A 26,773-nucleotide genomic window follows, 5' to 3' on the forward strand; every position below is an offset into this window, starting at 1 on the left:
TTTTGCCCACATAGAAACTTTGACAGTTGGTGCACATCCCCAAGTATACAACCCCTCTAGAGGCACAGGTGTAAAATCCAGTGGGGTGTATCTTGTAGTTCCTAGACGGGAGGTATGGTGCTGTTTCTTTGGATATGGTATGACATTGGGCACAGGCACCACATTTGAATGTGCCCAGCCTCGGTTGTTTTACATTCATCTTTTTTCTTTGATTTCTTTCAAATAATTCCTTTAAATTAGCCCCTCTTTTACAAACAAAACTGGGTTTAGGTGGTATGTAGTCCTTTAGTTCTTCAAAGAGGGTTAAAACCGGCCAGTGATGTAAGATTGTTTCTTCCAATTCATAGGAATTTGATGAGTATGTGTGTGCAAAACTGTTAGTATGAACAGTATCCTTGTTTTGTGTATTGTTGATCACTGGTACAAACCCCCCCCCCCCAGTATTGGTTTGTAGAGGGAATGTCGTGCAGATTTTACCTCTGCTGCTAGAGTTAGAAATAGTTCCAGAGGGTAACCTCTCTCCAAGAAAAGGTTTTTCAAAAATTCCACCTCAGAATCAAAGTCTTTCTCCGTACTGCATATTCTACTTGCTCTGATGAGCTGCCCCTTAATAATCCCCCTCTTTTGATATGGTGGGTGGGCACTTTCGAAGTGTAGCAAGGAGTTAGAAAACGTTGCCTTGCGATGTAGTTTGGAATGGAAAGTTTTCTGATTGTAGTCCTTGTAAAGAGTAATGTCCAGATAATGAAGTTCGTGCTGATCCACTGTGTGTGTGAATTGTAGGAAATTCGTTGTTGAATTGATGTGTGTAAGGAATTCAGATAGGTTCCCTTCAGAGCCAGACCATAAAATACAGATGTCATCCAAATAACGTCTGTAGAAGAGAATGTAATCTTTCCATGGGGGTATTAAAACGAATGTATGCTCCCACATGTGCAACACTACATTTGCGTAGAAGGATGCACAAGATGCCCCCATGGCAACCCCCTTGCGTTGCCGGTATAATACACCACTGAAAAAGATGAAGTTGTTGGACAAAACCATCTCCATCATTTCGGTAAGCAAGTTGGACATTTTGTTACTAAGGGTTGTCTTCTGGCCTAGAAATTGGGCAAACCATTCCAAACCTTTTTGATGAGGGATGCTGGAAAACAGATCTTTGATGTCCACTGTGACCATTAAGGTGTCTGGGGAGTAGCAAGAGGTGGGAATATCCCGGAGGAAGTGCCAAGAATCCTTGCAGACATGGGACAATAAAGACGTGTATTCTTTGGTCATGTAATCAATAAATTTTCCCAGGGGCTCAGTCACTCCACCTGCTCCTGATACAATCGGCCTGAATTGTAGTGGATTTATTCCTTTGTGGGTTTTAGGTATCCCAAAGATGACTGGTATTCTGGGCTTTTCCACATGTAAGTAGTTGTAGACCTTTTCATTGATGGCCTGTTGTAATAGAAGGTCACTAAGATAGTACTTGATCTCAGCAAAGGCTATATTGATCTCGTTTCGTGAAACCGTCTCGTATTGTTCGTCATTCTGCAACATAGTGTGCATGTGGGCTTCGTAATCCTCTGAGAACATAAGGACAATTCCCCCTCCTTTATCAGGTTTCATGACCCTGATTTTTTTCTTCATGCAAGTGTTCAATAAAATTCATTTCTTGTTCAGAAAAATTTGGATGAAGTAGAATTTCTTGATTATTATATACTTTCCTGAAGTCATTTTCCACTAACTTTTCAAAAAAGAGGATTATTGGGTGTAGTGGGGGGTTAAAGAGACTTGTACGCGTTGGGCCTGCTGCATTAAGTGTTTGCCCTTTAAAAATCAAATTTAAGTTTAAAGCTCTGGTAAACATTTTTAAATCTATCAAAGCTTGTGTTAAATTCATGGGTTTAGTTGGGACAAAATGTAGCCCTTGGGTGAAAACATCAAAAGCATTTATAGGAAGGTTCATGTCCGTATAATTGTATATGGCAAAGTTGTTTCTCCTTGAAATAGTGCAGTTACCCTCAATATTAGTAGGGTTTTGATTGTGTAAACCCAGATTTGGGGCTTGGTCAGTTATAGGATCATCCAAGGATGTTAGGGTAGTTGGTGTATGGTGGTTTGTTAGTGAACAAAATTCCAAGACCTCGGTGCCTGCCTTTGTCTCCGTCCCCAAACCCCGGTCTGGCCGGGGTTCTGTTGAAAATCCTGGTTGTTAGTACCCCTTCTGTTCTTCTCTGCTAGCCTTTCACTTCTTCTAAGGGGTTCCTCTTGTCTGTCATATGTGTCACTAGCCCTATCTGTGTTTGTGGTGTTGTTTTTGGAAGAAGTTTTATTGTAACCATTGGGGCTAGGGTAGGCAAGGCCATCCCTATATTCGATGAGATCACGTTCTAATTTTCTTAGTTTTCTGTTAAGAATCTTATCACAAAAAACATCAACATTATCAAAAACCTTGTCATAGTTTGGTTTAAAAGCACTAAAATTAGTACTAGATGTTAACTCATTGTTTAAAGTGTCTAGTTCATTCATTAATGTTTGTGCTTTCAGTTCATATTCCCCTACCATTACATGCAACATTTCCAATCCAGCTTTATCAAAAATCTCACACAAGTTAAAATAATAATCAGTACCATACTGGACATTGTTTGGAAATTTAAAAAAGCATAGCCCTTTCGGGACACGTTTTACTCTCAGACATTCATTCAAGTAGTCTATCTCTAGCTGTGTACTCCTTAAGGAGTATAATTTGTCCTTGAACAAGTCCATGTTCTGATCAAAGTTAGAGAAATTGTTAGAATTGTTACTACCTTTAGAAAAGGTGAAGCGTTGACCAGCCCATTTTGTAAAGTTTACATCCTTGTTTCTATGTTTCAAAGCAGGATTGCTAGTTCCATTGGTCCCTAGTTGTACGTTAGTTTCAGGAGCTCTGGTAGCTTCATGGCGACGAGTAAAGTTGTTTCTTTTGGATCCGGCGCCAGACATGTCCGTGGAGGATATTGTGGAGCTTGTACCCTCTTCCGGGTCCGCAATTACCGGTAATCCAAAGTTATTTTGTAGTGCTTGCTACTGGTTGCAAGCTAGCCCTGGTGAAGCAGCCGTAGTGGGTTTCAGCAAGTTAGTGAGCTCCTTGAGTGCAACCAATACTTGGTTGAACTCCGCTCTGCTCACCGGAAGATCGTTTGTAGTGTTTTTCAGCATTTCAGGAGTTTCTCCTGGGTTAAAGGTTTCTTCTCCGTTGGCCATGGCAGACAAGATCAAGTGAAGTAATGCACAAAAAACCAAAGACAAGCAAAGAATAATCCACGACCTTGAAGAAAGGAACCGGAACTCTGCTAAAGTCCAAAAGGCTGTATTTTTATTTCTGAAGTATTCCAAAAGTCACAGATAAAATCACACAAGCGCTTTCGCTCAGGCAATCCTGAGCTTTATCAAGTGAAAACAAATTGCAGTGTGCAGTAACCTCCATTAAATAGCCTGGCAATTATACAATTAATTAATTAGTGAAATCTAGTACTAAGGTACTCTGGTGCTTTAAAGTTGGGTGTTAAAAAGTTAATCATTATATCAACTCAAAAAAATGAAATGTTTGCAATAACATGTGCACTTAAATAAAAATGACTAACCATAAAAAACATTTTAAAATGCCAGTTTCATAGGTTTCAGAACATAAAAGTCTGAAGTCTGATTGGGGTTGTAGATTGTTGAAGAATATGCTTAAAAATGTGTTTAGATTGTCAGTGAATTGTTAAAAAAAATTTTTTTTTTTTTTTTTTCATTATTACTTTACACTGATAAAAACATGCAATAAAATATGCATGAGATATTTTTAATGCCCATCCATATAACATTTCATATAGAATTTGATTTATTAGTCGGAGTCCTATAACCGTGTTTTTATGTTCTGAAACCTAGGAAACTGGCATTTTAAAATGTTTTTTATGGTTAGTCATTTTTATTTAAGTGCACATGTTATTGCAAACATTTCATTTTTTGAGTTGATATAATGATTAACTTTTTTAACACCCAACTTTAAAGCACCAGAGTACCTTAGTACTAGATTTCACTAATTAATTAATTGTATAATTGCCAGGCTATTTAATGGAGGTTACTGCACACTGCAATTTGTTTTCACTTGATAAAGCTCAGGATTGCCTGAGCGAAAGCGCTTGTGTGATTTTATCTATACTTCAGGTGCAGCTAACATTGGGTAAGACAGCAATTCAGGTCGTAGCCTGCTATAGGTCCCCAACCATGTCCCAAGACTCACACTCCATGTTCCTAAGCACCCTGAAGAATATTAATGCCCAACCTAACACTCTCATACTGGGCGCCTTCAACTACCCCTCCATTAACTGGGAAAACTACTCATGTACCAATACACTTGCCCAACGTTTCCTGGAATTCATTAATTCCAATGCCCTTGACCAGCTCGTTCTTACCCCTACTAGAGGTAGCAACATCCTTGACCTAGTGATTACTAACATGGGCGACCATTGCTCTACACCAATAGTCACCTCCTCCCTGGTTAGATCCGACCACAAACTAATCACGTTCGAAATCCACATCCCCCCCCCCACCACCCCTGCAAAGGTAACCACCATGAAAAAGTTCTCCATAGCTAACTTTGTGCTCCTATAAACAGAGGTGGCTAACTTCATTGCACCCATGCAAATGGAGATCAGTTGCATGACCATCGAATCATACACCAATGCACTGTACGAACATGTACACAAATACATGGATCTTGCCATACCCAACAGAACCAAGATGCTATCCTCCAAAACAAGAAAGCCAATCTGGTGGTCTCATGCCATAAACAAACTCTACAACAGGTGGAGGAAACTGATGCAGAATAAGTTGAAGTCCCAAGAGTGGAAAAACTCCCTTATCAGTCTCAACAAAAAGTTGAGATCCCTCATCGAATCGTCTAAAGCTACCTATGAAAACAGAATTGCAGCAGATAGTAAAGACAACCACAAGGCCTTCTATAGTTATGTAAAGAATCTCCATGGCAATACCCAGATTTGCTCTGAGCTACTGCACAATGATACCGACTATACTGAGCCAACAGATATTGCCAATATACTGGCCGACAGATTCAGTGCCAACTTTACCCCCCCAAGGGACCAGTCATATTACCAGTAGATTGCCAGGCACCCAGTATTACTGCTGCATAGATTAAAACAGCACTGTCCAAGGCTAAGAATACAGCTTCTATGGGACCTGACAATATCCCTGGCTGTGTTCTACATGAACTACAGCGTGAAATGGCACCTCACCTGTGTGCCCTGTTCAATCACAGCCTCACCTCAGGCTTTGTCCCTACTGAATGGCGCACTGCTCCAGTCCTCCCTCACCACAAAGGAGAAGCGACTACAGACCCTGGGAACTATCACCCCATTAGCCTGACGAGTCTGATATGCAAAGCTATGGAACGCATCATCGTGGACCTAACAAGCAAGGATATAGGGAATCTCCAAACTCTGGATCCCACACAGTTTGGTTTTGTGAAGGGTAGCTCATGCCTGCTCAACTTGGTCAACTTCTTTGAGTCAGTCACCAGAATTGTGGATGAAGGCAAGGTGGTTCATACAGCCTACCTTGATCTGGCCAAGGCCTTTGATACCATTTCCCACTCAGGAATCATAGAAAAACTCACTAAGCTAGGTATCAATATCACTCAGTGGGTTGCAAACTGGCTCACAGGTAGAACCCACAGTGTGAAAGTAGCTGACTCCAAGTCAGAATGCCGACCAGTCATGAGTGGAGTCCCACAGGGTTCGGTCCTGGGTCCTCTCCTGTTTGCTATCTACTTCTCTGAAGTCCAGGCCAACACGAAGGGACTCTGGCTGACAAAGTTCACAGATGATTGAAAGTTGGGAGCTATTATTAACTCCCCAAGTGATGTTGACATCCTACAGAAAGGCCTCATTCAGACCAACGACTGGTGTCAGAACCATGGCCTTAAGCTTAATGCCAAAAAATGCGGTGTCATCCCCTTTGGGAAAAACCCGGTTCCCATGAATTACCACATCGATGGTAGTCCACTGTACACAGAAGGCATTATAAGAGATCTGGGAACACAGGTTGACAGCAACCTCTCTTTTGATCACCACATTGTCACTGTGGTCAGAAAGTTCTTCTATGAGGCACATCTCATTACTAAGGTCATTACTAAGGGTTTTGCATCCAGGAAGAAAGAGGTCACTGTCTCCCTCTACTCTTCTCTCATTAGGCCAATCATTGAGTACAATGCCCCATTTGGCATGTACCTAACTAAACACCTGCAACAACTGGAGAGGCCACAAAAGTACCTCACAAAGAGAATCCTAGGCCTTAAACATTCGTCCTATATGGACAGACTAAAAAAACTCCAAGTATTCTTTGTCTCATATCGCCTACTTAGAGGAGATCTCTGCTTGACTTACAAAACCATGTCTGACCCAGCTCTGTTAGAAATGCTACATCTGAAGAAATCCTAATTCCTCCGCACCACATGCTCCAGAGACCTCAACCTCATTACCACAATCAAAAGAACATGCTGGATGGACAGGTTCATAACCCAGAGACTGCCCATGCTATGGAATAGACTTCCCATACACGTCAAGCAGAACACCTCACTGGCCCTCTTCAAGAGAAATCTTGATGAGTGGATGGGAAATAGAAAATTTACCCTAGGGATCACTCCAGTGGGTTTACTCGACAGAGGCACTGAGAACTAAGGTTGGGTGGCACAATGCCAGGGTAATCCTACGGGCTAGGCTTGTAAAGGCTCCATGGCCATCAGCCTAGTACACATCTATGAACATATAAGAGACAATTACACTAAGTAATATTAACTCCGACTGGTCAAGTTTCACATCCAAGATAACCAATTCTAATATACACTTATACAATTTCTCGCAACTTATCTCTGATCCTATGAGAATCAATCTGAAAAATGGTAAAACTACTACCCTGGACTGGTTATTAACAAGCCACCCTAACAATATGAAGTCCCACAGCACCTAAGCAAGCACACTTAGCGACCATCTGCCCATATATGCCAGAAGAGAATGCCATGTATTTCCCAGGTAACACACAACATTAACAACTTTGACCCAGAACTATTTTAACACATCACTACAATCTTACAACTGGAAGGGGCATCCTAAAAATCTTGCCACTAAATGATACTGTTGTCCACTTTAATAAGACATGCATGGAATTAGTAAACAGCATGGCCCTCTTAAGTTTAAAAGACTGCACAAAACCCTGTTTCTTTGCTCACTCCTACCACCAGTAAATTAATGAGGAATAAAGTCTGGAAGACATGGCTTAATAATAAATAAAAAAAAACAATTTTCAACAATATACATATGAAATAAACCCAAAATGCCAGATCAAACTTGACAAGAAACTATTAATCCAATTTGCAGAAAAGATGCTATAAAAAATTCTAGACAATTCCGGGCCAATATATGCAAAATACTACACCCTGTCTCAAACGGACAGCCATCCTCCAACCTCTACTGCTTACCAGTAGAAACAGATTAACTCTTTGAATTATCACTTTATCTCTAGCATTGCTAAACTACTTCACAACCAAACTCAAAAGAAATCAACCTTTTCTAATAATCTCACTGCATCCCACTCAGTGTCATCTCTCAGTTCCATTAATACTCACTCTTCCTCCTTTTAACCAGTACTCACTGCAGTGATCAAGAAATACCTCAAACAAATTAAACAGAGCACACTAGCTCCAGATGAAATTCCTGGCGATTTCCTAAAAAAATGCAGTTAGCTCAATTTCCTTTCTAGTTTCCATTCTCATAAACAGGCCTGTTTAGTAATCACATGTCTCAGGCATATGGAAAAAAAATCTCATATCATCTCAATTCACAAGGGTAGTGACTTCAAAGATGTATCCAGCTTTAGACCCACTGTCATTCTCTTCCATCTTTCGAAAATTCTTGAACAATGCACTCAAAATCAATCAATGACTCAGTTACAAACAACCTTCTTACCTCCCCACATCATGATTTCAGACCAGGGCATAGTGCTACCACAGCTCTCCTAACCTGCACCAACATTATTAACCTAGCCAGAGACAAAGGCCAGCTGGTTTCTGCAGTGCTTCTGGACCTGTCCAAGGTCTTCAATACCATTTCCCACAACTTACTTCTAAAGCGACACTCTTCACTTGGCCTATCAAACACCTCCACCAACTGGTTCTCCAGCTACCTTTCTAATAGTCTCTAGTCTATTAAAAGGAGCAATTCCTACTCATCCTTCCTACCCATCAAAACAGGTGCTCCCAAAGGTTCCACACGAGGGCCACTGTTTTTCTACATATTTACCAACAACCTACACACCACCAAATGTCAAACATCCCTCACTGCAATATGCAGACGACTCCACTTTAATATGTACTGCTAGTAACCTAATTACTCTACAACACATCACCGAAAAATCATTTTCATCAAGTTTAAACTGGCTGAATAACTCCTAGCTTCTACTCAGTCCAAAATATGCTATTATTCTTCCCAACAGCCCTTACACACCTCAAACAAAATTTATCGATAACAGCCTCTGACAACACCCCTATATAAGTCATCCCCCATACCAAGCTAATAGGCATGACAACTGATAACCTGAAATTTGACTTATATGTGCAACAGGTTAGCAAAAATACTCACCAAAAATTAGGGACACTGTATAGAACAAACAGCCATTTAACTGATTCCTCCAGGAAACTCCTGGCCTCTTCACTCCTACTTTCCACTTTAATGTATGGCCCCCCAGTACTGGTTAACCATCAAGATTCCATCCAAAATAAACTAAAGCAGTGCTACAATAAAATAAAATTTGCCACTAACTCATCAAGCAGAACCCATCACTGCTTAGCCCTACAACAGCTTAACTGGCTTGAATTTTCCAAGCAACTCACTCACATCCAACTACTGATAGTTCACAAATGAACCAGAACAAAAAAAAAAAAAAAAAAAAAAAAAACAAGACATTGCAATAAATACACCTCTTCTAAGCCACTATTATCTGAAAATAAAATGTTCTTCACTACCTACAAATCACAATTGTCAACAGGAAGCTCTCGATATTCCAGTTATGTAGCCCACTCCTGGAGCTCTATCCCCTTATCCTTTAAACATGCTAGCAACTATTCCAATTTCAAGATCAATTTAAAAAATATCTGACATCTGTACCTACACCTTCACAACCCTCAAAACAGATGCATGACCACCTACTTACTAAAACTATGCTTTTCTCACTCTGAAACAATAAAACCTCCACATCTTAGCGGGTAGTAATGGCCTAACATCAAAAGTAGCTCTCACTTTAATGATACCAGACTATTAATGTATGTTCCTCTAACTCTTCGTCTTAGCGGCCAGCAACTTACTACTATTTATTTCCTTTACTTCCTGTCTAATGTCCTTCCATAACATTTTCGTCTCTCTAATACTAATCAGCTGTCTTTCTCCCCGTGTCCTTAATATTCCTCTTGCACATTACTCCTCCTCATCTCATTCTATTACTCTGTCTATTTTGGTTATTAAAATACTCCATTATTTTCTCACCTCCATTTATTATTAGAAATATAGCAAATACTTTTAACAACTATGTATTAGTTTACCTGATAAAGACGATCTACTTCTGCAGTGTCTTGCTACTTGCTGTACAAATTGTATTCTTGATCTCGATTTCTCCTAGCAATATTCTGTAAATATATTTCAATCTGTGGTGGGCGCTCTTATCCCCTGCATTTAAGGTACACTCCAATCTATCTTAAAGTGTTTTATCTGTTGTGGACCTTTTCTCCACTTGTACATAATTACTTATCAGCTATTGTAAAATGTTTGTGTGTGCGTTTCTGAAGCCTGTTTACCTAACTAATTGTAAAATATTTAATCTGTTGCAGGGCCTTTTCACCGTTTGTATATAACTACACATCAGCTCATTGTAAAATATTTAATTTGTTGCAGGGCTCTTCGCCCCATACATATATATATATATATATATATATATATATATATATATATATATATATATATATATATAAAATTATTTTTAAACTAATCTGGACAAATCTTTTACACCCAAAATTAGGAATTACAAAGGAGATTGTTAACTCAAGTTCAGGCAAAAACATACTACCTCTGCTGAGCCCCTTAATATTCAGTATACTTAAGCATTTACATTTCTCTGTTTTTAACAATATTTCAGAAAGAAAAAATGTATATTCATTTTTAATCAACTATACCTGAAGGCTGTTTGGCCAGTACCATGACAAGTGACTGGTGAACATGGGGAAAGTAGGTCTTCAGTGGAATTTGGTGCTAAAATACAAAACAGTCATTAAGAGAGACAAAATATTTTCATTATGAAAGCAAACTATCATACATTGATAAAGAAAACCTTTTTGAACATTATTTGTGCATATGTACTATACATTCAAGTAGTATATTTTTTCAGTTTTATATTTTTACAGCATTGTTCAATAAAGTGATTTGTTGTCATTCTCCTTCTGTGGTTTCACCACGATCATTTCATGATTTTAAATATTTTTCTTTTTTTTTTTTCTGTTATTTTTCATTATGTGATACCTCGCTTCCATGTAATTCTCTGTGGAATGCCCTCCAACCTTTAATGTCATATTAGCCATTCCACTACGCATGAAAGCAATTCAGAGGACTGGGGTGTTTTTTCCTAGGGATATCAGTGATGTCCAAGTTATTGGTTCAACTTCTGATGCTGGAATCCTAAATCATTACAAGGTTTAAACCCTTATTTGAGTTCAGCAGAAAGTTCACATGACAGCAATGTTGATGAGGCTCTGTAGCCTCCTCCATGCCATGCCATACCTTACGATACTGAAAGGCATTTGGGAAATTACAAATAATACGGGCTCTTCCAGGATATACTGAAATTAATTTACTGCTGATTACTACATGAAATGAATATATTTTTAAACTGGTGATTGCATTACTTGCATTTTGTGCTCACACTACTATCACTGTTGTTTCACAGCAGTGCACTGCTGTTTTTGTTAATGTTTTGACTGGCAGTATGTCTATGGGCAAAATGTTTTAATTTGCAGTGTAGAGCAGGAAGTTAATGAATGGTATGGATCTGCTTGAGTTTTAGGTATGATTAAGAAATTAGGAATGAGCACTGTAATAATCCTCACAGATGATGTCACAAAGTGTCTCACACACACACACACACACACACACACACACACACACACACACACACACACACACACACACACACACTTACTCTTGGGCAAAAGAGTGAAGTTCGGTTTATTGTTTCAGTTCTTCTGGCTATAATGTGAACTTTTTTTTAATCAGCAGAAAATATAGTATGAAACTGTACGATAAGTATGTAGTGCAGTTTACAAGCGAACAAAGGATTCTTCCTGAAACTTCTTAGAGGGTGATAGAGAGAGAAGGTGGACTGATGATAGTGCTGAGAGTAGATCATGAAGATAGACTGTGATATGCAAATGGGTGTTATTAAGTATGTAACAGTATTGTGCTAAAGTTCAACACGTGTGTGTGTGTGTGTGTGTGTGTGTGTGTGTCTGTGTGTGTGAAAACCCAATCAGGGACATTCCACAATATTCTGAAAGGTTAAGAAGTATATACAGCAAAACTTACATAGATGCCTGAAAACAGTATATAAATGGGCAACTATTTCTTCAGAAGCAAAACACATCAATCACGCCATTTTTAGAAATGAACTATAACAAGCGTGAGGCTGTCAGCAGTACAACACGCAGGTAGAACCTATTTTGCCATTGTATAAACTTAACAGTAACACCTTGAAAAGTAGTGCCATGTAAAATAATAAAATACCCAGTGCAATACTGATTAGATTACAAACCTGAATATGAATGCATTACATTATTTTTATCCTGAGACAGTGGAAACCCAGGGGAAAAAAAGTGCAAGTCTCTGAAAAAACCCTCCAAACGCAAAACACTTGTAACGAATAAAACCAACGAACCTTGGATCCTGGTGATAAGTTATCCTTTATTGCAAAGCACCAACAATTCCGCAGACAGTAAAAAAGACACACAGCAAGGACTAAGCGTTTTCACCCTGGAAACAGGGCATCTTCAGAGTTGCTGTGTGTCTTTTTTACTGTCTGCGGAATTGTTGGTGCTTTGCAATAAAGGATAACTTATCACCGGGATCCAAGGTTCGTTGGTTTTATTCGTTACAAGTCTCTGAAAAAAGCCTGCCATGCTTCAATATTTCCAGCTCTACTCTAGCATCGTTACCCTAACATGATATCATGCTATGGGTGGAGTTTCAAAGAAAAAAGCTTCTGAATATCAAAATTAGCTCCATCCTGACTGTTTCAACCAAGAAATGCATAATTCTATCAAAGGAAAAAGTACAGTTGTGTAAGTTGAACTTACCATAACAGTAGATGTTTGAATGAACACTGCTGCAGTAGCCTTAGCTATATGGGGTTATACACTGCAAAGGATATAACGGCTAGCCAGAATCCATGGGCAGACATGCTGAAATGGCCAATAAATGAATCTTACAAAGGAATAAAAAAGACCATATGATAGTAACTCGCATAAATATTGTAAAATCAGAGAACAACTAGCCGTGAACAGGTGCTGGTTATGTTGTTGGTACTAACTAGAAAAACGTTTCCATTTTCTAATATATGTTTTTTTAGTAGCAGGCTTTCTTGCCTCCATTAGTACCTGCTGCATGTTCTCTGAAACCAAATGCCTAAAAGGAAGTAAGACCCTATCATCCAGGCAGTCAGTTAAAGATGACTGATGTCAGGGTTTATCAAACAACCCTGTTCTTGTGTGAGTAGATCCGTCCTGTGAGGAAGATTATGGTAACTGTCCCTGGACATTTCCAAAAGAAGAGAGAACCAAGGTTGCTTGTACCAGAACGGAGTCACCACAATGACCTTAGGGGATTCCTTATGAATCTTCAGAAGTATCCTGGATATAAGTGGAAAGACATAGGAACATTCGGGTCCAAAGAAAAGAAAAGGCATCTGTCTTGGAGGCCTTCTTGCATACAAACCAGGAACAGACTACTGCTTGTTTTTCAGAGAGGAGACAGACAGGTCAATTTGTGGAACCCACCCACAGATGAATAAACTCTTGGAAGACCCACATATTTAGTTTCCCTTTATGAGGGTCTGCACTGGTCCTGCTCAGTTTGTCTGACACAATCTTTAGAATGTAGGATGTCTGTAGAGGGAGATTTTGCTGTGAAGCTATATCCCAAGTCAACATGGCTAGTCTGGAGAGGGGTACAACCTGGTTTCCCCTTGCCTGTTGATGTACCACATCACTGTGGTATTGTCTGTAACCAATTGAAGAGGTCCCAGGGACCAAAGAAGGTTCAGAGAACTGAATGCCTTGATCAGGGCAAGCATCTCTTTCATATTTATGTGCTTATCTTAGCCCTTGGTGTCGTACACCACCTGCACTTTTATCTCTTCTGAAACTGCTCCCCAAGCGAAGTCTGATGAATCTGTGGTGACTGACTGCTTTGGAGCAGGGAGGGAGAAGGGGAGACCTTAATTTAAGGATACCTGTTGTCTCCACCAAGTCACTTCTCTTCTGACAAACTATGACTGGGATCTGAAAAGATAAAAGGTGCTGATGCTGGGACCAAAGCGATTTCAAATACCACTGTATCTTTCTCATGTGGATTCTTGTCAGGGGTATCATGAAAATCATAGATGCCATGAGTGCAAAAATCCTGAGGTATTCCCTCAAAGTCACTGAAGTCGGAGTGGAAAACCATAGTACTAGATCTACATAAAGATCTATTTTTTTTTTCTTGTGGAAGAAAAACTCTTTGAACTGAGGTGTCTAGTTGGCAATCCAGGAACACAATCCTGTGTAAGGGAGTTAAGACAGACTTTTGAATGTTCTCTTGGAATCACAGCTTGTGCAAGAGATCTCTCACCCAAGACACAGATTCCTAACATTTTGAAAAAGACTGTAAAGATAAGCAAATTATCTAAATACACAAAAAATGTGGATATCCTGTAGCTTGCTGAGCTATAACTGCAGCTAGACACTTTGTAAATACTTAGTGCACTGGATAGTGCAAAGGGTAAGACAGAAAACTGATAATGTCATCCAGACACACAAAACTGTAACAACCTCCTGAAATCTGGATGAATAGGAATGAGATGATAGACATCTTGTAAGTCTAGTATTACTAGGAAACTTGAAAGAGCAAGAAGTGGCAACAGGTTGTTAATTGGCATCATTTTGAATTTGGGCACTATCAGAAACAGATTTAGGAAAGAAAGATCCAGAGCTGGTCTCTAAGCATTTCCTTTCTTTTGGACTTGGGACATCCTTGAATAAAACCCCTTCCTCACCTGGAAAGGAGGAATTGGTTCTATCACTCATTGGGACAGTATGCGATGAACAGTTGGAAACAAAACAATCTGATCTGCAGGATGAGGAATGATCCCCTGGAAAGGAGGAACCTCCTCCCACTGCCATCTGTAACTCTGATGAATGATTTTCAAACCCATATGCCTGAAACAATCTGTTTCCAAAAAATGGAGATTCAGACTTTCTGGAACAGAAAAAGGGCCAGGGTGCGAGTGAGTCATAAGGTCTCTTGAATAGTCATTCAGACTTGTTGGAATATCCTTGGTTTTAGGAGGTTTGAGACTTCTTTTTGGAACCCCCTTGCCACTTCTTAAAAAAAGAAGTTATGTACTCACCATAATGTTCCATGTTTGTAGTCCATCTCTCCCTTCATTCTTACATATGGGATCGGAGCCGAGACTCGGCCTATTTACAAGCTGAAAGTCTTCTAGTTGGCTCGTGGCTAGGTAGGTATCCCATGATGCATCAGTACAATCCCCAGATCCTGTTTGCTGCTAACTAGGAGAGATAATAACAAATATACAAAAGAAGCCAGTACTAAAAGGTTTCCATAAAAAAGGATAATAATATATTTGTCTCCAGGTACTTCCAGGATGGGGGTAGGAGGGTGGGTTCGTAAGAATGAAGGGTGAGATGGACTACAAACATGGAACGTTATGGTGAGTACATAACTTCTTTATGTTCTGTAGTCCTATCTCACCTTCATTCTTACATATGGGACAGCATCCTTAGCGCCTTATTCTTGGGTGGCTCAAGGAAAAATACTCCTGAGTACCGTGGAACCAAATGATGCTCTACCCCTGGAGGTTAAATCCAATTTATAATGAGTAATAAAAGTGTGAGGGGTAGCCCACTTGCTGCTGCACACATATTATCAAGTGGGACCCTGGCTTGAAAGGCTGCAGAGGTAGACTGAGATTTGGTAGAGTGAGCCTTGATTTTAAAGGGTAAAGGTCTACCCTCAGAGTTGTAAACGTAAGCTATACAGCTAGAAATCGAATTAGAGAGTGTTACTTTGGTAACTGGTAAGCCTGATCTGGATTCGGAGAAGAAAATAAATAATTGATCTGATTTCCTTAGTCCGGTGCAAATAAAAACGTAATTGTCTGCGGACATCCAGCTGGTGAAACCTATATTCAGCTGCATAGGAATGATTTGGAAAGAACACTGGAAGTTCTATGGATTGATTCAAGGTGGCATGAGAACAGACCTTGGGGACAAAGGAGGGATTAGTACAAAGGGACACCCTGTCTTTGTGAAAAATCAGGTAAGGGGGGTTTTACAGACAATGCTTGCAACTCTGACACCCGTCTGGCTGACGTGATAGCCACCAGAAACAAAGTCTTCCAAGACAGGAATTTCAAAGAAGATGAATGAGAAGGCTCAAAGGGCGGAGAAGTTAATTTGGGTAACACAAAATTTAAATCCCTTGAGCAACAGGTTCTTAAAAGGGGGGTATTAACAAAGTGGCACCCTTAAGGAAAGTTTTGCACAGCTTATGTGACACCAGATTAGAATCTTGAAAGCCTAGATGAAATTTTGCTGCCAAATGAACTCTGATAGTGGCAGCCACAGATCCCTGGTGAAAAAGCTCAGACATGAATTCCAAAACCACTGGAATGGAGGCAGTGTAAGGGTCAACATTCATTTTCTCCGCCAGCTAAATAATCTTCTCCATTTACTGGAATATAATCTCCTAATGGAAGGTTTATGAGAAGGATATGAGTCACGGAGGGTGAGATGTCGTGAAGCCTGACTAGGAATGGAACTGGAGCAGCCTCACTGTCAAATTGAGGATGTGTAAAAAGGGGTAAAGCGAACCTGACATGTGAGTCATCAAGTCTGGAACTGGGTTCAGAATCCAAGGATCTTCTAGGAGAAGAGGCCCGAGGAAGGGGAACCAAACCTGACGAGGCCAGTAAAGAGCAATGAGGACAAGTTTGCTTCCCAGCCTTTTCGCTTTCTGAATAACCTTGGGAATGAGAGGAAAGGGAGGAAAAGTATACAGGAGACCCAGGGGCCAATTGTGAACAAGGACGTCTCTCGGTGACTCCCCCGGAGGGGGGATGAGGGAGAAGTAACTGTTGCATTTGGCATTGATTGGGCTGGCAAAGAGGTAGCAGCAAGGCTGTCCCCATCTGTGGAAAATCTGTTCTGCTATTTCCTGTTTCAGAGACCACTCGTGAGGCATCAGGATTGCCTGGCTGAGCTTGTCGGCTATCACGTTGGTTGTTCCTGGAATGTGCGTTGCCACCAGAAAATGCTGGGAAGATATCGCCCATTTCCAAATTCGCATGGCCTCTCAACAGAGTGGGTAAGATCTGGTTCTGCCCGGTTTGTTGATATACCATACTACCGACATGTTGTCTGATTGTATTGCAATGGTCCCCAGACGCAGAAGGTCGTGGAGTGCTTGCAACGCCAGGAGCACCGCTCTCATCTCTAGAACACTGATATGCAGGTGAGCCTCGTGATCTTGCCATGTGCCTTGGACAGACTTGCCGAGATAATGCCCCCCCCCCCACCCTATCTGTGAGGCATCCATGGTCACAGTGGCAACTGGTTGGTGAGGAACAAAGGAAGTGTCCGCGGTTAACTGATTAGGTAGTGTTCACCAAAGGAGGTCCTTCTTGCAAGATTCGGTCAGCAGAATGTGATGAGATAATGGTAGGTGCTGAAAAGACCATTGGGATGACAGGAGCCACTGAAGAATTCTCATGTGTAGCCTGGCTAGTGGCACTGGTAATATGGTGGAAGCCATGGTCCCTAGAAGCTGCAGAATAGTCTTGGCTTTGACCTTTCGTAAGGGAAGAAGATGCCGAATTTGAAAAACCAGATTCAGTGCCCTTTCGGCAGGAAGACGAGCCAACATGTCTACTGTGTCTATCTCTGCCTCTATAAAAATCACAGATTGAGAGGGCAATAAGGCAGATTTTTCCCAATTTATAGAAATTCCCAGCTGGGCACAAAGCTGAATAGTAGCGTCCCTGGTCTGAAGAAGTAGATGCCTGGTGGGAGCAGTCAAGAGCCAGTCGTCCAGATACGGAAACACCTGGAATCCTCGACGCCTCAGATGAGCTGTCACTACTGCCATACATTTAGTGAACACCCTGGGGGCTGTGGTGAGACCAAAGGGCAGAGCATGAAAATGGTAATAACTGGCTCCCAGCTGGAAGTGTAGATGACTCCTCGATGCCCTGTCCATTTTTATGTGGTAGTAGGCATCTTGGAGATCTATTGAGCACATCCAATTGTCTTTCCCTAATAACAAGAGTATAGACTGTAGTATCACCATCCGGAACATGTCCTTTGTTACTGATTCATTCAATCTGCTGAGGTCCAAAATGGGCCTCCAGTCCCCTGTACGTTTTGGCACTAAAAAGAATATGGAGTAAATTCCGGATCCAGGTCTGCTGGGATGGTTTGGATGACTCTTTTTGACAACAACTTGTTGCCCTCCACAGCTGCCTGATCCCTGTGATTGGGTGGAACATCCGGGATTCTCTTGGAAATAAAGGGTAAAAAAGAAATGGGTATGACATAACCTCTGGTAATAATTCTTTGTACCCACTTGTCCTGAGTGATACCCAGCCAGGCTTCTGGATACAAAGAAATGCGACCCATTACCCGCCCCAGAGAAGCACAATCGGGCCCCACATCAGGAGCACTGGTAAGGCCGGCCCCAAAACGAATCATGATCTCCCTGGTTTTGTGGACCGTCCCTGCCTCTAAGGCGACATCTACCATTTCCTCCTCCTCGTCTGCCTCTGAAGGAGGAGTCACACTGTGCATTCTGGAAAAAAGTACAGTTTTGTACCTACCATAAATGTAGATGTTCGAGGATTCCCTTGCTGCAGTCCTGACTATTGGGTATAGTCCGCGTCCCAGTCGGCCCGAATACCAGAGTATAAGGCTGACGTCGGTCATGGCGCCTTAGACTGACGTCAGTACGTCAGGGTACTAATGCGCATGACCGACGTCATTTCCTCAGTCTTTTCTTGCCCCAGATGTCAGAAGACCCAAAAAGACAAGTCCCAAAAACAACCTGCACCAAAAAACATGTACAATATATACAACAATATATACAAAAATATAAGCATGTAAACTCACCTACACAACCACCCGAAACACAGAGGGAAGGAGGGAGGTAAATTGGACTGCAGCAAGGGAATCCTCGAACATCTACATTTATGGTAGGTACAAAACTGTACTATGTTCTTCGTCTTCCCTTGCTGCAGTCCTGACTATTGGGTAGAATCCCAAAGCAGAGGTAAGGGAGGCTGGCAAATTATAAAGTAGCAGGAGCTGACAACATGCCTTGTAAAACAGCTGTGGCAAAACCAGCCCTAGTCTTAGAGTATATAGGCAGGTGATAATGCCTAGAGAAAGTATGCACTGAACTCCAAGTAGCTGCTTCCAGAATATCCTTAGTTGCCACCCCTTAGAAATGCTGTTGAAGTGGCAGTAGCCCTAGTGGAATGAGGCCTAATCCCAGCTGGAACCTCTTTGCCATGATGGGAATAACAAAATGCAATGCAAAAGCCAATCCACCTAGAAATAGTTTGTTTTGACACAGGCTTGCCCTGTGAACTCAAAGCAAAAGAAACAAGTAACTGCTGAGACTGCCTAAAATTCTTAGTCCTGCTCAAATAATAACGCAATTGCGTGTACATCTAAAGTGTGCAAAATCTTTTCCCCTTTATTTTGAGGATCTGCAAAAACGAAGGCAAATGAATAGTTTGGTTTAAAGCCACACTAGAAACCACCTTAGGCATAAAGGAAGGATTAGTACGTAATGAATCCCTGTCCTTATGGAAAATCAAAAGGCTCTACTGCCATAAGGGCCTGCAACTCAGACACCCTTCTTGCAGAAGTAATAGCCAACAGAAAAGCAGTCTTCCATGACAAATATTTCAATTCAGCAGTAGCTGCAGGCTCAAAAGGTTGTAGAGTAAGTTTTTCCAACACAAAATTGAGATCCCAAGCAGGAGTAGGAGCTCTACGTGGGGTCTTATATTCTTTGCCCCTCTAAGAAACTGCTTGAACAAAGGATGCGAAAACAAAGGTGGGTCACAATCATAGTGAGCTGAAATTGCTGCAGCATGAATCTTTATGGAAGAGAAGGACAAACCTTTGTCCAATAATTCAGTAAGATATTGAAGAGCCACACTCAAATTAGGCTCTGAAATCTCCAAATTCTTTGCTGTACTCCAAAATAAAAATCTCTTCCATTTTTCTCGTACACTCTCCTAGTACTAGGCCTTCTAGCTTCCATAATCACATTTAAAACTTGTTGAGGAAGCTGAGACCTGCTGCTTCAACACAGAATATGCCAAGCTGTGAGATGAAGAGATTGAAGCTTGACATTGAGCAGATGACCGTCCTTCTGAGATAACAGATGAGGAATCAGAGGTAAAGGCCATGGAGGCTTCTTTACAAGACTCCTTAGAAGTGGGTACCAGTGTTGCCGAGGCCAATCTGGAGCTATCAAAATCATCCTTGGCCTGTCTTGTCTGACCTTTAATAATACCTTTGGAAGAAGAGGCAGAGGTGGAAAGGCATAGACATGAAGGTTTTTCCAACTGAAAGACAGAGCATCCACTTTCCAAGCTGTGTGATGAAACCCCTTTGTGCAATACTTTGGCAGCTGGTGGTTTAGTGGAGAAGCGAACAGCTGGAGTTCCCCATGACACTGTCAATTTCTGAAATACATGAAGATCCAGTTTCCACTCGTGGGGATCCATGAGTTGTCTGCTTAATACATCTGCTAGGGAGTTCTGTGCTCCTGGCAGAAACCTTGCCTGAAGAGTCAGTCGCAGGCTTAACGCAGTCTCCCATAAAATCATTGCTTGCCTGCATAGAGGATAAGAATGTGTTCCCCCTTGCTTGTTGATATACCACATGACAGTTGTGTTGTCTGTTAGAATCAACACCTGCCCTGGAAGAAGTAACTCCTTGAAAGCCATCAATGCAAACTGGACTGCTAACATCTCCTTCATGTTGATATGTAGATGCTGTAGTCTGGCAGGCCACTTGTCTTGTATCCACTTTCCATTTAGATGAGCTCCCCAAGCAATGTCCGAGGCATCTGTCGTTAAAATCTGACTCGCCTCTGGCCGGGTCACAGAGAGTCCCTTGTTTAGGTGACATTCCTGAGCCCACCACAAGAATTCCTTTTGAAGGCAAGGTATTATGTGAATGACAGTGTCGAAATCTTGGCAGTGCTGTGTCCATACATTTTGAGATACCATTGCAGCTTCCTCATATGCAGTTTGGCATTGGGAAGCACCAGAATACAAGATGCCATGAACCCTAATGCTTGAAGGACTGTCCTTGCAGTCAGCACGGACTGATGAGATAGTTGATGGAAGTAAAGTGACAGACTCTTTTGTTTGTCCGGGGTTAAAAAGGCCATCTGGGCTGCTGTATTCAGTCTCACACCCAGAAAGCACATGTCTTGAGAGGGTACTAGACTGGACTTTATTTCGTTCACAGAATACCCTAGGCATCTTAGCACTGCTATGACATATTCCAGATGCTGTAGAAGGTCTTCCTTTTCTTGAGCCAGAATCAGGCAGTCGTCCAAGTAAGGATAGATTTGAATGCCTTGAAGCCTGAAGTAAGCTATCACTGGAGCCAGAACCTTTGTGAATACTCTGGGCAGTAGATAAGCCAAAGGGCAATGCAGAGAACTGATAATGAAAATCTCCAGTTCGAAACCGCAGATACTTTCTGCAACTTAGCCTTATAGGCACATGAAGGTAAGCTTCCTTGAGATCCAAAGTTACCATCCAGTGATCCTTGCCCAGCAGAGGTAACAGTTGCTGTAACGTCAACATCTTGAACTTGGGAATGTCCAGATAAGTGTTGAGGATAGATAAATCCAAAATTGGTCTCCACGTGTTCCCCTTCTTTGGTACTAGGAACAGGCGAGAATAAAATCCGAAGCCCCTTTCTGATACAGGGACTGGCTGAATGGCCCCTATCTGGAATAACTGAGAAACTTGCTTGTGAGCCTCTTTTCTTTGTGGAGGAGGAACATCTGGCATGCCTTTGAAAGGGGGCATTGTGTGGAAATAAAATCTGTAACCGTGATGAATGATATCCAGTACCCATCTGTCTTGAGTGATTAAATCCCAATTGTCTTTGAAAAGAGACAATCTTCCTCCCAAAGGAGCTGCCAGACGAGAATCCACTGGCAGCTGAAAAGGCAGGTCATTGGTTCTGCTTACGAAAGGACTGACCCCTGCCCTCACCAGAAGTCTGAGCAGGTGAACTGTCTGATCTAGGCCTAAACGAACCTTGAGCCCTGCCCCTACCACGTCTAGACCTACCCCTAGACTGGGAACCATAAGCAGGATATGTCCACCCCTTAGCAGGCCAATTTCTACTAAACTTGGAGGCTGCACCTGCAAAAATCTTTAACAGTCTGCATAGACTTAGCTTTGTCCTCCATTTTCTTTAAAACTGCTTCCACAGGCGGTCCAAACAACACATCAGACTGTAAAGGAGCATCCAAAATCCTGGTCTTAACATGCTCAGCTAAATTCTGATCCTTCAACCAGGCATGTCTGCGAAGAACAGAACTAGTAGCAGCCACCCTCGAGGAGGCCTGAACAGCATCAAAACCACACTGCAAAGAATGCTTACCCACTTGTTCAGACACATGAACCAAATCCAGCAATTCTTTACACTCAATACCTTCCGCCAAAGCATCCACCTTAGATTTCAATTGTGAAAGGAGATAATTCTGATATTTCAGCATATGAAACTGACAATTCAACGCCCTCATGGCTAGAGTGGAAGAAGTATATACTTTCTTACCCCACCTATCCAAAGCCCTTGCCTCTTTATCAGAGGGTACAGGATTTTTAACCACAGAAGCTTTAACACCTTTAGGCCCCTGAGAAACAGTTTCTGGGTCCGCCCTAGGACTCTTAAACAAATACTTATGAGCTTGGGCACCCTATAATACCTATCAGGCTTAACAGGAGCAGGAGGCAAGGAGTCAGGGTTCAGGAAGCCTCTCCAAAACATCCTCCACCACATTCAACACAGGAGGAATAGCTAAGGGCCTATGCTGGGGTAAAACAAGAATTCCCTAAGCCTTTTCCTGGAATCAGAGTAATCCTGGCCTTCCCATTTAAAGTGCTCCCTCATGGAGTGAAGAGTCTCTGAAAATGAAAAATCCTCAGGAGGAGAAGCTGTAGGAGTGGAATCATCCACATCAGAATCAGAATAAGTAGGAAACTCTTGCAAGTCTTCCACAGAAGACTCTGAAGCCTGTGAACACTGTTCAAAACTATCAAACTCCTGTTCCACCCTAGGCCTCTTATCAGGCGGGGCATAGAACCTCTAATCAGAGTAATCAAATCTTCTGCCATTTTAAGCATATGTTTCTTAGGCACAGAGCCCGAAATGCTAGGAGAAGCCCCACAGAAGCTGAACTTGGCCTACCTCTAAAAGAAGCTTTGGCAACAGAAGGAGAGGCCCTAACTACCTTGGGAAGAGAGGGAAGAACAGTTACCTGAGAAGCCCCTCAGCCTGGCCTACCTCCTGAGAGGGCACATCCTGTAACAGTAAAGTATCTGCCTGAGACTCCATAGAGACTCCTGGCAAAACCTCTGGCTCCCTGAGCCTTCTAAAGAACCGGCGTCGGGGACTGCCGGTTCCTCACCCCTAGGCTTCACTGTTTTGTCCTTGCTCTTCTTGGATGAAGCGGGCGTCGGAGCATCCGTCGGCATATTATAATTGCAACGCTTCCCAAACACTAACCTAGCACAATCAAGCCTCCTCTTAATAGTGCGCTTGTTAAATCTAGCACAAGAGCGGCAACCAACAACGTCGTGCTCAGGCCCTAAACAAGGTATACACAATGTATGATAATCCCTATGCGGTATCTGCTTCCCACAAGAAATACAGTTATTCACTTTTTCTGACATCCGGTTAAATACTGAGGCAAGAAAAAACCAAAATGTTCCCCAATGGGGTTACTTAGCCAACTCTGTTTCGGTCTGAAACTCCGGTTTCGGAAAATCTCAGAACGCCAACCTGCACTCGCAAAATTGCTTCTGCATCGGACCATGCGGCAAAAAAGACTGAGGAAATGACGTCGGTCATGCGCATTAGTACCCTGACGTACTGACGTCAGTCTAAGGCGCCATGACCGACGTCAGCCTTATACTCTGGTATTCGGGCCGACTGGGACGCGGACTATACCCAATAGTCAGGACTGCAGCAAGGGAAGACGAAGAACATCCTCTGGGACTTCTTGAACCACATCTTACTGCCCCCTCTGACCCTTAGGGTATGGTCTAGAGGGAACAGTAAAACATACTCCCATGGCAGAGTGTGTTTTTCCTTCTTGCTCGCACCGGGTGAGAGTATCCTTTACTTTGGGTCCAAACAATGAGGAACCGTCGACGGGGGCGTTGGTAAGGGTAGACTTGAACGATTCCGCAAAGTTACAAAAACGCATCCAGGAATAACTCCTTAGGGAAATTCCTGAACCCGCTCTACTTGCTCCATCGACTGCCTACGAAATTAGCCACATGGAAGAGTTGACGATAGAGTTCAAGGGACTCCCTCAGTACATGTAGCTTGTAGAGAATCTCCTAAATCTTTAAGGAGATCTCTCTGAAGCCTCGTGAAGTGAGTAAGGTAGTTCAGCGATCTAAGGGTAAATGCCACTGAAGCAAAGATACGCTTCCCGTATCTGTCCATTGTTTGAGACTCCTTATTCGGCAGATGAACAGAAGAAGTCTCAGCTAGCTCCTTCTTAGTGGCCGCCGCCACCAACATGGCATCTACAGGAACACCTTTAGACAAAAAATCCTTTTCTGGGGGTGCAGAAAGAAACTTATTTGGTCTCCTGGGGACTGGCTCCACGGCATCAGGAGTATCCCACACCTATCGACTAACTAGCTCCATCAGTTCGTCGAAGGGTGGAGACACCCAAGTGGCTGAAGGTTGAGACCCAAAAGCCTTCAGGTACACTGACTCCTCATCAGAAGGGGTGACAATGGGCCAGCCGCACCTCTGTTTAAGGATCTCCAGGATGTCTACAAAGGAGACATCATCAGAGGACGACTTGGGGGACCCTTCTGACTCATCAATGTCAGTGTCAGAGGTCAGAGACTCATCCTGGGAGTCTACATGCTTCCTCTTACATGTTCTCTTCCATGGAGGCTCCTCAGAAGGATATTCGGGGGAGGTTTTGGAAGAGTGGGGGCCACCAGCTGCTGGCTCCTGAGGCTGAGGATCTCTGCTGTCCAAGGAGAGAGTAGGAGCTGAGACAGAAGTAGGTGCCTTAGGTGGAAGAGTGTCGGTACCCTTGGTAGGAGCTGACGATCCCGACAGCACACTCCTCATCATCTCGTGGAAGACCTGGATGACAGAGTAGCCGGATCTCTGCAGTATTGGAGACTTCAATACAGAGGAGACCAGTAGAGGATCCATAAACCGGCTCCGAGAAATGGTCTCAGCGGTCAGCTCCGAAATACTTAGAACCGACCCTGCAATCACAGTACTGCTCTCAGTCGGCACCGAACTCTGTGGAGCCGATGAGACAGTGGACTTATCTGATTTGGTGATTTTAAGAGGTGGCTCCGAGAAACCAGCTGGTGTCGGGGAGGTCCTCTTAGAGGATTTAGAAGAGGAGGAAGAGCTAGCCAGATCTTCCTCAAAAGAAGGTTTAAGAAGACCTTTTAGGATGTGCTTGTTTTTTGTTTCTTGCAACACCATAACACTGAAAGAGTGGCAAAATAAGCAAGTCTCCTGTAAATGGATGGTCCTGAAACAGTAAATGCAGTTACTGTGGCCATCCGTTATGGACATCTTCTGTGAGCATTTAATACATTTCTTAAAGCCAGATGGCTTATGGTCCTTACTCTCATTAGACATTCTCACAGAGATGAACACACACACACACACACAGAAAAGAGGAGAGGGAGGACTAGGTCCTCTAATTTAAATGGGTCTAGCCCTGCAGGAAAAAGAACAACACCATGAGGACTAGGTCCTCTAACTTAAACAGGCCAAGTCCGGGCAGGAAGGGAAACGGAGAAACTAGGTCTTATAACTAAAACAGACCTAGAGAGTTACAGTAAGCAGAAAAGTTCACACACTCAAACAGGAATACTAAACAAGGGAAACAGAGCCTAGTTCTGTTAACCACAGTAACCAAAGAAGCAAGCGGGAATCTGCAAAAAACTCAGACTTATGCCTACTGACAACACACAGTCTAACAGAGCGCAAAAGGCGCCTACAAATACTACGTCTATTAAGAAACATGAAAACCAGCACACTAGGATAGCAATACTAAAAAGCCAAAAAGGCCAAAGGCCAAAGCTTGCACCAAATGGCGCAATTATAAAGACTAACTATACTAATTGCAAACTACGCTGTGACTAAACAATGATACAATAACAGTTTTTGACTAAAACAGTCCACAAAGTTTTTGAATAAGTATAAGGAAATGCAAAACTTAGCCAGAGCCAAACAGAAGCACAAACGAACTCGTCGACATGGCAAATGAGATCTGGGGATTGTACTGGTGCACCATGGGATACCTACCTAGCCACAAGCCAACTAGAAGACTTCCAACTTGTAAATTGGCCCAGTCGGAGCCAAGGATCAGCTCCGATCCCATATGTAAGAATGAAGGTGAGATAGGACTACAGAACATTGGTTGTTTACCTGAATTCTGTTGAGACTGTTATTCTGTTTTTCGCCAAAACTGGACGAGGAAAAAGAAAATCCCTTGGACAATTTGGAAAAGGAGGGCTGAAAAATCTTATTCTCTGGATCATCTTGCTCATTTCATCACATTTTCTGACCACCTCTGCAGTAGAGAGGCCAAACACAATCTATATCCAAGGGAGAATTTAAAATCTCATTTTTATCATCATCTAGAAGGTTCTGAGAATGTAGCCAACCAAACCTCCTTAAAACCAAACCAGTGGCCATAACCCTGTATGAAGTATTAACAGAGTCATACACACACTGCAAACAATGAGTAGTGACCTGTGCAATAGAAGCAACTAAGTTATTTACAGCAGATCTTTTTTTCACAAGAAACTGTAAGTAAAGCATTCTTTATACTTTCACAATATGTCAGAATAAATTTTTACATATGACCCTAACAATTTAAAATTCTGAAATTCAAAGCTGCAAAGTATATACTTTTTTTTTTCACACGCCGATCAATAATTTTCCCATCCTTATTAGAAAGAGTAGGATTGGAATCAACTACAGTGGATATGAAAAGTGTACACAAACCTGTTAAAATGCCAGGTTTTTGTGATATAAAAAATGAGACCAAAATAAATCATTTCAAAACTTTTCACACCTTTAATGTAACTTATAACCCGCACAATT

General features: G+C 42.1%; 1 protein-coding gene across 3 annotated transcripts in view; it reads right to left on the reverse strand.

Moving 5' to 3' along the window:
- FANCC (FA complementation group C) overlaps window positions 1-26,773 on the reverse strand; it is a 2,534,829-nt gene that overhangs the window by 358,709 nt on the left and 2,149,347 nt on the right. For all 3 annotated transcript variants that reach the window (XM_044059426.1, XM_044059425.1, XM_044059427.1), the window contains one exon: window positions 10,250-10,325. In XM_044059426.1, the coding sequence (XP_043915361.1) occupies window positions 10,250-10,325 (76 nt within the window). The remainder of the gene's footprint in view (window positions 1-10,249; window positions 10,326-26,773) is intronic.

The sequence above is a fragment of the Protopterus annectens genome, chromosome 17.part0 (assembly GCF_019279795.1).
Source record: "Protopterus annectens isolate FY-2018-M chromosome 17.part0, PAN1.0, whole genome shotgun sequence".
Lineage (NCBI taxonomy): Eukaryota > Metazoa > Chordata > Ceratodontiformes > Protopteridae > Protopterus > Protopterus annectens.